The 13693-nt window shown below is 36.4% G+C and overlaps 1 protein-coding gene across 2 annotated transcripts in view; it reads left to right on the top strand.

The window, feature by feature from the left end:
• The window catches only part of MBD5 (methyl-CpG binding domain protein 5), a 77114-nt gene that overhangs the window by 18643 nt on the left and 44778 nt on the right, over positions 1-13693 (top strand). For both annotated transcript variants that reach the window (XM_056117703.1, XM_056117701.1), the window contains exons 4-5: positions 711-891; positions 6517-8652. In XM_056117703.1, coding sequence (XP_055973678.1) covers positions 711-891; positions 6517-8652 — 2317 coding nt within the window. The remainder of the gene's footprint in view (positions 1-710; positions 892-6516; positions 8653-13693) is intronic.

The following is a 13693-nucleotide window of genomic DNA, read 5'->3' as shown; positions in this document are numbered from 1 at the left end:
TCTATTAAATTACGCAATGGTATTTTTAGTACTGGTATTGAGAAATCTGCTATAAATATTTCTGGTCACAAAACCAAACTCTTATAGCTAAAATGTGTAACTGTTTTACTCCTTTACAAGATAAAAAAGTATTAAGAGGATTAAGTTATTGTTTCTATTATAGCATTAATTTTAGAATTATAATTTATTAAAAACTTCTTCCTTCGTGTTCATGTCTCCTCATTCAAAAATATGTTTGAAACAGCTCACAAGTTTATATAGTAAAAAATATTTTTAAAAAAGAGTTAAAAGATTTTTGTAAGTCATTAAGGAGGTATTATTGATATAATAATAAAATAAAATAAAGTAAAAGTTAGCATGTAGAAATGTCAGTGTTTAGGGGGCCTAATTAAATGTTCTTTTTTTAAAAATGTCATAACATATTTAAAATTGGAAGTATTATATTATGCATATGTATGTGTATGCGCATATATTCATATATACCTTGGCTAGCTTAGGATTAGGAAAATTTTCATGACTTATATTGCCGCTAGAAGCCATAAGTTCAGCAGAGTGTTTATTAAGATATATAATTGTTTTTCTTAAATTCAAAAGTTTGACAGGGTTTGTTGAGATTTATGGCCTAGTCTACACAGGTTCTTTTAAAGCAAGGGGATCTTTTTATTTAATGTTTATACAGGCCTGATCTAAACAGACTGTGCTTTTTCCAGGTGTTTAACTTTGATCCTGGAGCTGCTGTGAAACAGAGAACAGCAGAAGATGTTAAAGCAGATGAAGATGTCACAAAGCTATGCATACATAAAAGGAAAATCATTGCAGTGGCCACACTTCATAAAAGCATGGAAGCCCCACATCCTTCTCTGGTGCTCACCAGTCCCGGAGGAGGAACAAGTATGTAGCAGGAGGAAGGGTGCAGGAAGCTTATTCCCCTCCTCCACTCCTGGAGAAGGAATCACTAGAAATGCGCTGCCAAGCATGTTTTGAGTTCACTTTCTATAAATGCGCAGTGCTTTTCAAGTCATAGGTGTTTTATCATTTTACTACTAATAGCAGATTAGCCATAAAGAGTTCCCCTGAAGCTGTCTCTCAAAGTTCCCTGTTCAAATCACCCAGTGTAACAAGAAGAATAAATACTAATTAGCGCAGGCACTACAACTGCTATGCAAGGGTGTAGAACTGTGCTAATAAAAGAGAAAGCGCTGTCCATTTTTAGGAAATGTAGCCTTTTTCCTAGGTCTAAATTGGAATGTGTGATATCAAGCCCACAAATATAACTAGCAAGATTGTCAAGAACTAGCTTTGTTATTTTTTCTGTCATTTAAATAGCTATTTATTGATGCCTACTAACAGAAATCCCTTTGCCAGGATTTTTCTATCATTCACACACACACACACACACACACACACACACACACACCCTTTTTTAAACTTTCAAACGTGCAAAAAGAATTAAATAGCAGTCCATTCAATACCCACAAACCTTACCTAGAGTTTCCAATTAACATTTTGATACAAGTGTTAAAGATATTGTGACAGTTCACCATTACATATTTTACCACAAGGATAGTCTTCTGCACATATCATAGTCTGCACATATCACATATTTTACCACAAGGATAGTCTTCTGCACATATCACATTCAAGAAATTTAACATTAATATAATAATATTATCTAACTTGCAGTGCACTTGCAAATTCTCCAGTTTCCTACTGCTGTTTAAAAACCTAGTCTCTTATAAATCCAGGAATGCAAAGACTGTGCACTGCAGTTAGTCATTACATATCTTGAATCTGCATTCATTCTCTAGTCTTTTTAAAATTTTTTATGATAAGGACTCTTTCAAAGAATAAAGATCATTTTTTATCAAATATTCCTCAGTTTGGATTTGCGCAAGATTAATATTCAGGATAAACACATTTTGAGAGCCATGCTACATACATGCTGTTATGTAGGAACATATAGGAAGACAGATAATGTCAGTTTATTTCCTATTGATGACATTGAGTTGGATTGCTTCAAGTTATGTCTATTCTGTATCTCTATTATTAAGGTATTTTCCCTTATTGATGTATAATTTATGAAATTGTACTTGGGACTAAGCAACTTCCTTTTTTGTGAGGGCTAGAGTGTGAGCTCCCTCCAAAAGCATTACAATTGACTTAACGCTTCAGTAAGAAATTCAAGATAAAATATTGCTAAGTGCCAAAGCTTTAAAAAGGATAGGTAATATAGTTCTGAAGATCTTAAAAATAGAGTTAGTGTAACCTGTAATGGTCAGAAGGGCATTTTGGCAGAAGATTTTTTTTTGTTTAATTGGTTTGGGGTAGGAGCCATACGTACCCATTGATGCTGAAAGGGACCAGCAGTGCTGGGGATGGGTCCTGGGCTTTGCACATGTGTACATGTGTGTATGTGTGTGCTGTAGCCTTTAGTGTCTCTCCCAGACCCCAGAACTGAGATCTGAACCAACCTTCAGAAAACTATGGGATTTAATTACAGGAGAGAAATAAGAAAATTCTTGTCCCAAATGAGTAGAACAAAATTAAAGTTTATGTGGAAAATAATCTAACTTGAGTTGAAAATTCAGCATGTGTAAAGTGAATTGGAGCCCAATGATTGACACAAAGAGCAGTTCTGACATCATACTGGCAATTAAAGATTTACACTTAGAACTTATGTGAAGAGGCAGGAGTGAAGCAGTTTGGCAGTAGCAGAGAGCTCCTTTATGATAACTCTCTAACCTTTAAATGTTAATGGGAATGATCAGAAAAATTCACTTCATTAAGCTTTGTAATGAAAAAAAATCTTTTCTGGGTTTTTTTTCTTTCAATGAGTTAAAGCATATATTTTCTTACTTATTTATTGGGAGGAGATCTTTCAAGCAGAGGAAGAGCTCAGGAGGCCTAAAGTCAGCAGTTCTCAGCTAATGGGCCAAGGATGCTTTCCTGCCTGGGCCCTCCAGTTACTCTTGGAGAAAATTCCCACTGGTGTTGGGGGCAGCCCCCAGTGGTGTTTAGGGGACCATGTAGTAGGGACTGGAACCAAGCTGCATACACGGTATGCACCTTAACCCTGCACTATCTTTATCCCAAGCTACTCAATTTTTTGCTTTCTGATTTTTTGGGGGGGGACTTGTTCTTGTTGTTGTTGTTGTTTTAATGTGTCATATTTGATAGTGCTCAGGAATCACTCATGGTGGGGCTGGGGAACAGGAATTGAACCAAAGTCAGCACATTCCAGGAAAGCACCTAAACCCTGTATTCTCTGTCCCCTCCCCCACCCCACCCTGATACAGTTTTAAAATTAAAATATATAATAATAATAATATATCTAATTAAAATATATAATAAATTTAATATATAATAATAAATATAAAATATGAGACAGTAGTAGTAAATTATATAAAACTTGCCATTTCCTACCACTTTGATGCAGCTGGTATTTTTACCTTGCAAATGTGTTTGTAAGTACCCTTATCCGCTTTTAGTGTTCTATTGTCCTATCACATATCAAACATTTTTCTCTCTTTCAGAGTCAAATTTGTTGCCTTTTAAATGGTTTAAAAAGAATCATGTTCTAGATTCTTTGTCATACCCTACAAAATACAGAGTTTTCATTATAGACATTAAAGGTAAATACTGGGGGAAAAAATACAGGTATAGGAAGTATAACTCTCCCCTCTTTCAAAATGATCTCTTTTGTTACATTGTTACATTGATTATACTCTTAAGAACTTTATTTTGGGTTTTTAGGCTCCACCACACAATACTTTGGAGCTACTCCTGGTTCTGTGTTTAGGGGTTGCTCTTGGCAGTGCTCAGAGCACCATACTGTGCAGGAGATGGAACTGAGGTCTCACATATACAAAGCATGTGCTCAGCCTATTGGATCATCAGCCTATTGGACCATCTCTCTGGCCCTGTTTTATAAACTTTATGCATATTTAAATTTTCTAATTTTAAATTGTGTCATAGAGCTGAAATGATTAAAATTAAGACTCAAACATAAATAGTTTCTCTGTTTATTCCTTTCAAAGGTCTAAATGAATATACATGAAGCACTTCATGAGTGACTGGTTCTTACATTTAGTGAGTTTTGTGATACTTTGGTTCCTAACTGTAACATAACAATGGCATGATTTTACTTTGGATATTTTAGTATCAGTGTTATTTCTTAAGCAGTAGCTGTTTCCTCCAAGTAGGAGAGTAATCCTTTCTAAACCACAACTATTTCTGTATAAATATTTTTAAAAAGACACAAAGCAAAGATTTAGTTACTGATGAAAACATACTCAATTCCATAATAATGCTAGTGGTGTGAATAGAGACAACTTTGTTCTCACTGGTGAGAACATTCCTGAGCACTATCAAGCATAGTACCCCACATAGCTTTTATAAATTATTTAATTAAAAATCCAATAAAAAAAATAACACCTACTGGAATTGGAGCAAGAGTAGAGAGAATAAGGCACTTTCCTTGCACATAGCTGACCCAGGTTCAATTCCCAACATCCCATACGGTCTCCTGAGCACCTCCAGGAGTAATTACTGAGTGCAGTGTCAGAATAACCCCTGAGCTTTGCCAGGTGAGTGACCCAAAAAACCATACAAGAAATAACATCTATTGAGTTTATCTTTTATACTCATATCATCAGTTCTCAACTTTTTATATTCTATATCCAGAAATCTGTTAAAGAATTTCTACTATAGGGGCTGGAGAGATAGCACAGTGGGTAGGGCGTTTGCTTTGCACACAGCTGACCCGGGTTCGATTCCCAGCATCCCATATGGTCCCCTGAGTGCAGAGCCAGGAGTAACCCCTGTGCATACCCAGGTGTGACCCAAAAAGCAAAAACAAAAAAAAAATTCTACTATACTAGAAATACTTCATATTTTTCAAGAAAAAAATATATGCTCAATACAGTCTCACACTTCTTCAATCTACCTTACCTTAAATTCCAAGTATACCAGTTTGAGAACCACTGTCTTAGATATGTATGATTTGAACTGTAGACTACCTAGCAGGTGGGAGGAGTGTTTTTACCTCAAATATACTATAGTCTACTTTGGTAAATATACTTCCTACAGCAAATGAATCTAAGTATACATGTTAATTATAAATCTCAGAACAGGAATGGCAAGGAAGAGTATGAATGGTATGACTCTTCTCTTCTGGCCCTTCAATAAATTCATTATTGCTTTTTCACGCACATACTTTTCACACAGCTTTCTAAATAGCCAGCACCAGTTGGTGGGGAATGGCATATGCAGCTAATTTTATTTGCCGTCCCTACCTTAGAAGGCACAACTTTATAAAATAGTTAAATATCCTTAGGGGCTAAAAAATTTAATTTAGAATTCTGATGTGACAGTGTAAAAATTCTTTATGATGAGCCACCTTGCTTTTGGTACCTGTATTCTGTCTGATCTCCAAAAGAACTGAAGGTATTCCAAAAGCCTGAACGGAATTTAATGCATTCAGTAAAAAGAGAATATTCTATTGGAACCACCACTGAAGATTTTAGTGCTTAGGTTAAATTTTGCATAAGAATTCTAAACTAGAAGGACTGTTTTGCCTAAGTTAGTTGACTAAGGCTATTTTAACAATAATGCCTTGATCAAGGGAAAAATAATTGTAGTGTAGTAATGTCACAGACTTAATGTGAAGTTAATCATGATTGCATGATTAGACTGCATTTACTTCTGTTATCACTTACATTATAAAATATTCAGAATCCCATTCATTTCATTCACAAAAATTAGGGCTCTCACTCTGACAGCAAAAATATTGGGATAAGAAAGAATTTCTAGCTATCCCATGGAGGTTTCAGTAAGGTACCAGAAGTGTTTATAAGGTATTACTTTTCCAGTGAAAGTCACACTGTCTATAAATTATTCATGAAAAATATGCCACTCAGATTATAATTTTCTACAGTTACTGCGATTTTTCCAAAAATCAAATACAAGATAGTAACATCATCATCATCATCTTTGTCTGGGCTGGCAATCTTGATTTTTCTGTATTTTAAATATTATTAGATGACTAATGCCACCACATACTGTGCCGGTTGAGCTGTCCATGTTTTCTTAACAGATAAGAGGCAAATAAGCATGACGAACACTTGCTGAGAACCTTTAGTCAGCTAAGGGAAAGCACTGTACATTTTTTAATCAAATTTTAAAATAGAACTTTATTTTTTAACTTTTGGCTACACCTCGTGGTTCTGAGACTCCCACTCTTGGTGGTGCTCTGGGGAACATGTGATTCTGGGGCTTGAACCTGGGCCGCCTGCTTACACAGCCTGTGCTCTAGCCCTTTGAAGTGCTACACTGGCCCAGAGCTCTTTTTCTTTTACTTTTATTAATTCAAGTCACAGTTTCTGCAGGAGAGTATCATTTCCAAGAACCTTCATTTTCGTTTTTTCTTTCTTCCTTCCCCCAACCCTAACCCACAACACAAAAGAATTGAGACTAACAGGAATTTTATTTGTTTGTCTTGTTCCTCTTTCACCCCAGATGCAACTCCAGTCGTACCTTCACGGGCAGCAACTCCAAGATCCATAAGAAATAAGTCTCATGAAGGAATTACAAATTCTGTAATGCCTGAATGTAAGAATCCTTTCAAGTTAATGATGGGGTCATCCAATGCCATGGGAAGGCTGTATGTACAAGAACTGCCTGGAAGCCAGCAACAAGAACTCCATCCTGTCTACCCCCGGCAGAGATTGGGCAGCAGTGAACATGGACAGAAATCTCCATTTCGTGGCAACCACGGAGGCCTGCCCAGCCCAGCATCGTCAGGTTCTCAGATCTATGGAGATGGCTCAATCTCTCCAAGGACTGACCCACTTGGAAGTCCTGATGTTTTCACAAGAAATAATCCTGGTTTTCACGGAGCGCCCAACTCCAGTCCTATTCACCTGAATAGGACTCCTCTCTCTCCACCTTCAGTAATGCTACATGGTTCTCCTATACAGTCATCCTGTGCAATGGCTGGAAGGACTAATATACCTCTTTCCCCAACCTTGACTACAAAGAGTCCAGTAATGAAAAAACCAATGTGTAATTTTTCAACCAATATGGAAATACCACGAGCAATGTTCCACCACAAACCACCCCAAGGTCCACCTCCCCCTCCTCCACCTTCTTGTGCTCTTCAGAAAAAGCCATTAACATCTGAGAAAGATCCACTTGGCATTCTTGATCCTATTCCTAGTAAACCAGTGAATCAGAACCCCGTTATCATTAATCCAACTAGTTTCCATTCAAATGTCCACTCTCAGGTACCTGTGATGAATGTAAGCATGCCTCCTGCTGTTGTTCCTTTGCCAAGTAATCTCCCTTTGCCAACTGTAAAACCTGGTCACATGAATCACGGGAGTCATGTACAAAGAGTTCAGCATTCAGCTTCAACCTCCCTGTCCCCCTCTCCAGTGACTTCCCCAGTGCACATGATGGGGACTGGAATTGGAAGGATTGAGGCATCGCCCCAAAGATCACGCTCATCTTCCACCTCATCAGATCACGGAAATTTCATGATGCCACCTCTCGGACCCCAGGCCACTTGTAGTGGTATTAAGGTTCCGCCCAGGTCACCAAGGTCAACAATAGGGTCCCCAAGGCCATCAATGCCATCAAGCCCATCAACCAAGTCTGATGGACATCATCAGTACAAGGATAACCCTAACCCATTAATTGCTGGAATGAGTAATGTACTAAGTACCCCAAGCAGTGCAGCTTTTTCTACTGCAACTGCAGGAAGTGGTTCTGTAAAGAGTCAGCCTGGTTTGCTGGGAATGCCTTTAAATCAGATCTTGAACCAGCACAATGCTGCCTCCTTTCCAGCAAGTAGTTTACTCTCAGCAGCAGCCAAAGCACAGCTAGCAAATCAAAACAAACTTGCTGGTAATAACAGTAGCAACAGTAGCAACTCTGGAGCTGTTGCTGGCAGTGGCAACACTGAAGGACATAGCACTTTAAATACCATGTTCCCTCCTACTGCCAACATGCTTCTCCCAACAGGTGAAGGGCAAAGTGGTCGCGCAGCCCTCAGAGATAAGCTGATGTCTCAGCAAAAAGACTCATTGCGGAAAAGAAAACAGCCACCTACCACAGTGTTGAGTTTGCTCAGACAGTCACAAGTGGATAGTTCTGCAATTCCCAAACCTGGACCTGACTTGCTAAGGAAGCAGGGTCAGGGCTCATTTCCCATCAGTTCAATGTCTCAGTTACTACAGTCTATGAGTTGTCAAAGCTCTCACTTGAGTAGCAATAGTACCCCGGGTTGTGGGGGCTCAAATACTGCTTTGCCTTGCTCTGCTAACCAGCTGCATTTTACAGATCCCAGTATGAACTCCAGTGTTCTTCAGAATTCACTGACACAGAACATACCTTTAAGAGGGGAAGCTGTGCACTGCCACAATGCAAACACTAACTTTGTTCACAGTAACAGTTCAGTCCCAAACCACCATCTTGCAGGTCTAATAAATCAGATTCAGGCTAGCGGGAACTGTGGGATGCTCAGTCAGTCGGGCATGGCTTTAGGAAATTCATTACATCCCAATCCACCTCAGTCAAGAATTTCAACGTCCTCCACTCCAGTGATACCAAACAGCATTGTTAGCAGCTATAATCAAACAAGTTCTGAAGCAGGTATGGTTTTATTAGAAAAAAGTACCCAAAGGTACTAAACTTTTCTACTTTTTTAAAATTTGTACCAAAATATTTATTATGATAAGAAATGATCCTTCCTCCCATGTGAAATTCTCATCATTTCTTATGTATTTATACTTTTATTTACAGAGTGCTAGGGGAGAAAAGAAAAAAAAACAGCCATGGGGATTCCATGTGTTTCCGTTACTTGTTGTCCATCTGTGTCATTTTGAATATTGTTCGACTTTCATTTGGTTATATAACCATTGGACTCTAAACTCCGTAAAAAGCCATAGAAGGCAGGGGTTCCTGGTTTGTGAGACATGTACTCAGTATATGTCAATACAAAAGCCGTTTCCCCTGCCTTTTGTTTATATTCAGGTAAATGAAGCTCACCTTGGAAAAACCCTAAAAGCAAAATACATGGATTTTTTGTTGTTGTTGTTGTTGTTCTTGCTGCTGACCAGAAATAGGGGAATGGATAGGAAACAGTTACTAGAAGTTGTATGAAGTAGAAGGCTGTCTTCTAATGTGTTTTCTTATCCTAGTTTGCTATCTCTTATTATTTGTTTGAGAAAAATTTTAATGGATATTGGCTACTCCCTTTTTTTAAAAGGTAATAATATAAGTTTTCTAATAAAAAGGCTTGAAAACCTGATTTCTAGAATTTTTGATCTCGAAACTTTTTATAATCCTCTTTTAGAATTAAGCCAATATTTTTACCATTGACATAAATGTTTGAACCCAATTTATTGTATCTCTTCATCCACTATTAATGAGACAAATTTATTTAAAAGTAGACACATTAGAAAGAACTATCTGTTGTGCAATAGAGTCCTCAAGACATTGTTATTCTTAAAAACTATAAAGAAGCACTAAAGAAGTCATTCATTGAGATATCAGAAAAGTTGACCATAAAAATATTAGTAAGAATACTTAAAACCCAGCCCTAAGGATTTGAGAGATTTGCAGGAAATGACAGGGAAGAAATAAAAGATAATTGTAAAGACATTATTATTTAGATAGGAAACCAGTGGCTATAAAACCCAGTTTGCTACTGGAAATGAGAAAACTGCTGAGGCTTTCAACAATAAGCTATTGTGTCAGTGTGTGTAGAATGTATTATGCCACCATGCTGGAAAAGCAGCATAACCGTCATGCATTTGTTACTGATAGCAAGCTCAAGTATTTTCTCCTGGTGCCACTACTTAAGCCTTCCATCCTCCACCACTTGTATTATGTGTTATGTTTGGATGTACTTTCATAGAGAACTGTTGTTCATTACCTCTTGTCTTAAAAGAATATAGGGTTAAGAATATAATTGAAATGATCAGTGCCTTCTTGATATTCTCAGTCCAAATAGTCTTATGAAACTGTTCCTTGTCCTGTTTAACAGGATCCTTATTCCAAAGGGGCTTCCAACTTTCAGTGACTCATTCCTTTTAAGATAATTTTAGATAATGCCACACAAATGAAAATTGATCTTATGCATTTAGCAGATTAAAGTTACATAAAATCAGTAACTTTATTTAAATACGCCATATTTAGTAAGCATACACTTCAAACATTTACATAAGACATTTTTTAGTCTCCTTTCACATCTTTAAATTTTGGTACCCTTTACCTCAACATACTTTGTTTTAGGTCTAAGTTCTTATTACAAGGTGTATGTATTTTATTAATGATGTATTTCAATTCGTAATGGAAAAGGCCAACATTTATTTATATTCTTGTTTCTTTCTGATTGTCAACTTTAGACCTATTTTATATAATTCTGGACATGTATTTTCTTATTCCATACATCTCTGTAAAACCTCAAATATGGATTTCTAGTACTGAAAGTGTCAAAACAAATAGGTTGAAAATTTATTAATTCTCACACATAAATAGTTAAAAAGGGGATAAGAATAAATGTCTAGTAATGATATGAATGTGACCGATTGTGTATAAGCTAACATATGCTTGATTAAAATCTAGGTCAGTAAGAATTTAAATATTAAATCTAATAAAATTAAATTCCAGTTAATGTATATAAATCTACGTGTAGCTGGTTATGAAAATGGGTAAATTTCCTAATGAGTGTTACTCTTTTGATGAGCTGCAAATTGAAGAGGTCTCTAAGATGCCGTGAGTTTTTGTTTGGTTGGTTGTTTTATCTTTATGTTTTTGTTTTATTTGGGGTTTAAAAAGTATTTTTTATAGGTGTTTCTTTCTGTTTGGTTTGCAGTGTCAAAACCCAAGGGCTCCCATGAGGAGGTATGTGCTCTACCACTGAGCCACATCCCTGGTCCCAAGTTTCTTTTGATACACAGTGAACTATGTGTATTTGATACACAGTTGAGTGAACTATCACTGTAATTGCTTAGACTAAACATTTATTTATACTGACATTTATTCATCTACCAGATTAACTGCCAAAATGGCATTCAGTGAAAAGGCATGAGACAGTCACACTAGCCCTGTAAATTTTGCTCCGTATTCCTAGCATGTCCATAATACATTTCTCAAACATTTTATTCCTAAAACGCTGCTTGCAGCTACCATTGAGTAACCTGTTAGGTGACACCAATAGGTTTGATTTGCCTGTATTATTTCTGTTTTATGCAATTTCCCAAGTGTAAGTATTATAGTCCACAAGCCAGTCTAGTAAGTAAACTGTGACTCGGAGAATTTAATTTTCTGCCCACGATCATACATAAATGCTTTAGGATTTGAACTCAGGTTTATCTGATTCTAAAATAACATTTTCTTCCCAGCCACATCAAAAATACCAGGAAATGGGCAAAAATCACTAACAATGAATTAAGTCATATTGATACATCTTAGGAACTATTTTATTAACATTTGATGAACTTTCAGATGAAAAGCTGTTACCATTGCCACCTTCTTTCTTTGAACTTTTAGACCAAAATATACAATTAGAATGTTTATATCAATGCAGATGAAAAGGGTCAGTCACATTCAGCAAGCTTTGTTTCAATGAGTTGGTGTCACTTAACACAGATTTTAAGAAAAGAAAGAAAAGAAAAAAACAATGAGTTTCCTAGTGTGGGAAGGATCAGTTGGGCTTTGTAAGAGGCAGCTGTGCAGATGCTAGACTCTCCTTTCCAAACATGAGAGCACGGTGTGGGTACCCACAGGGAACATGGGCCCACTCCACTCGGGGAGTCTGGACAGAACTCAAGTGACCTGCTCAAACCAGTGCCTTTTTTCCCACTCTTCTTATCAACAAGTAGAAATTGCCACATTAGCACATCAATCACAAAGTCCCTGACTCTGAAAATGCTTACTGCAATTGATAGTAGAGCTTCAAAAACTTCTTTTAAAGAGAGCTTCTCTGTCACAAGCAAGCCAAATATTGATTTTTAGGTCTGTCTGAATACTATAAGAAATTTAAATTTTATTACAACTCAAGTTGGGAATTGGAAGCAAAGACTGTAAAAAATAAAATCAGATTCAAAGTATGAAATGTTTAGAATACATTTTTTAAACTGAAGACTACAGGACCTTAATTCTATTTGGTATTTTGAAATTGCCTTTCCACTAAAGCTGTCTGAACACTTTGCATTGTAGAGTTCACGGGTTTCTGTTAGCTTTTTGGATATAAAATTACAAGTGAAGTTTAATATTCCCAGGAACAGATTTGGACATTGACTAGTAGGATATTTAGTGATATTCCTCAAGTTGTGAAAAGCCAAGCTCTGGTGACTCTGTCAATCAAACCCCAAAGTTCCTGATTCTCAGTTCATACACTCAAACTACTAAATGCGGGTGTGGTCTTATCAGCAATTCACATAAAGAGCTATTTTCAACTTACAGAGAGAGATAAGTTTCAACATTTAAGTGTTTACTGCATGCATCCTCTGGTGATTTAGGGAGGGAACCATAATCAGGTGTTGTGGTCTGGTATGCTTCCTCAGGCCTTAGCATCCTTGGACATGGCTGTCTACCTGTTGGCCATAGAACGTAACACACAGGACAGGAACCTGTGACTCTACAGGGGTCGCCTCCTGTCACTAGCCACATCCCTTCTATTACCCAGTAGGTTTTCCACAATCTTCAGAGACACAAGAAGATTGATTCTACTCTCCTAGTGGAATCATTGAACCTTATCTTCCTCCAGTAAGATAGTTGTGCAACTTTTTCACTTTAAAATGTTTTTCTAGTCTCTTTTTCCTAATAAAAATGTGATAAATCAGTTCTCCTAGACATAATGAACCTAGAGTCCTCTAAGGGGGGGTGAAAGTTGAGTTTGTGCCAGGAGGAAAAATACTCCAAACATCTCTTTACCTTAATTCTTAATGATGCACATTGACTAACAAGAATATAAATAAACTTACCAATAAAAAATATGTTCATGAATATTTATGTATTTTTTTTAACTAGAAAGAGTTTTATTTCAGCACAAAAATGCATTTGGCTGAAGCTCAGTATAGCCATTGATATGGTAGGTATAAGAAAGTGAAATAGACCACAAAAAACATTTTGGGTAAAAAAAAAAAAACACATAGTGAGATGTATGTATTTTCAGATGTGCCTTAAAAAAAGTTAAGATGAGTGGAATTTGCAATTCTCTAAATTGAAATTACAGGTGTATAAAGATTACAAAATGAAAATGTTCCAGGGTGAAATATATATCTCTATGAACTAGCTCTTTCAAGATATGACAAATTTATAAATAAATTTCTAGTCTTATATGTATTTATGCAGAATGAAGAAAGGTGATAACTGAGTTAATACTAGTGTTTTTTTTAAATCATTTCCTCCCATATTGTTAAAACTTAGATTTTGTCCTCCATCTGATGCACAAAACTTCTAGGTAAAAAGATAACTTCTGCTCTTGTTTTCTAACCAAATTCAAAGCTATCATCAATACTTGGTGGTGGTTTGATTAAAAACTTTGTTCTTTAACTGTGATTTTGCTAAATGAGCCATTTTTTGCTTTAAGATATTAAGGTAGTTCCTAAGTATCCAGGTTGCACAACTTTTGTTTACATTTCCCATTTTCAATATTCACTATACAAAAAAAAAAAAGTCTAAA

Source organism: Sorex fumeus, unplaced genomic scaffold (assembly GCF_029834395.1).
Source record: "Sorex fumeus unplaced genomic scaffold, SorFum_2.1 ptg000035l, whole genome shotgun sequence".
NCBI classification, from domain to species: Eukaryota; Metazoa; Chordata; class Mammalia; order Eulipotyphla; family Soricidae; genus Sorex; species Sorex fumeus.
This window is presented reverse-complemented; position numbering and strand designations above follow the sequence as displayed.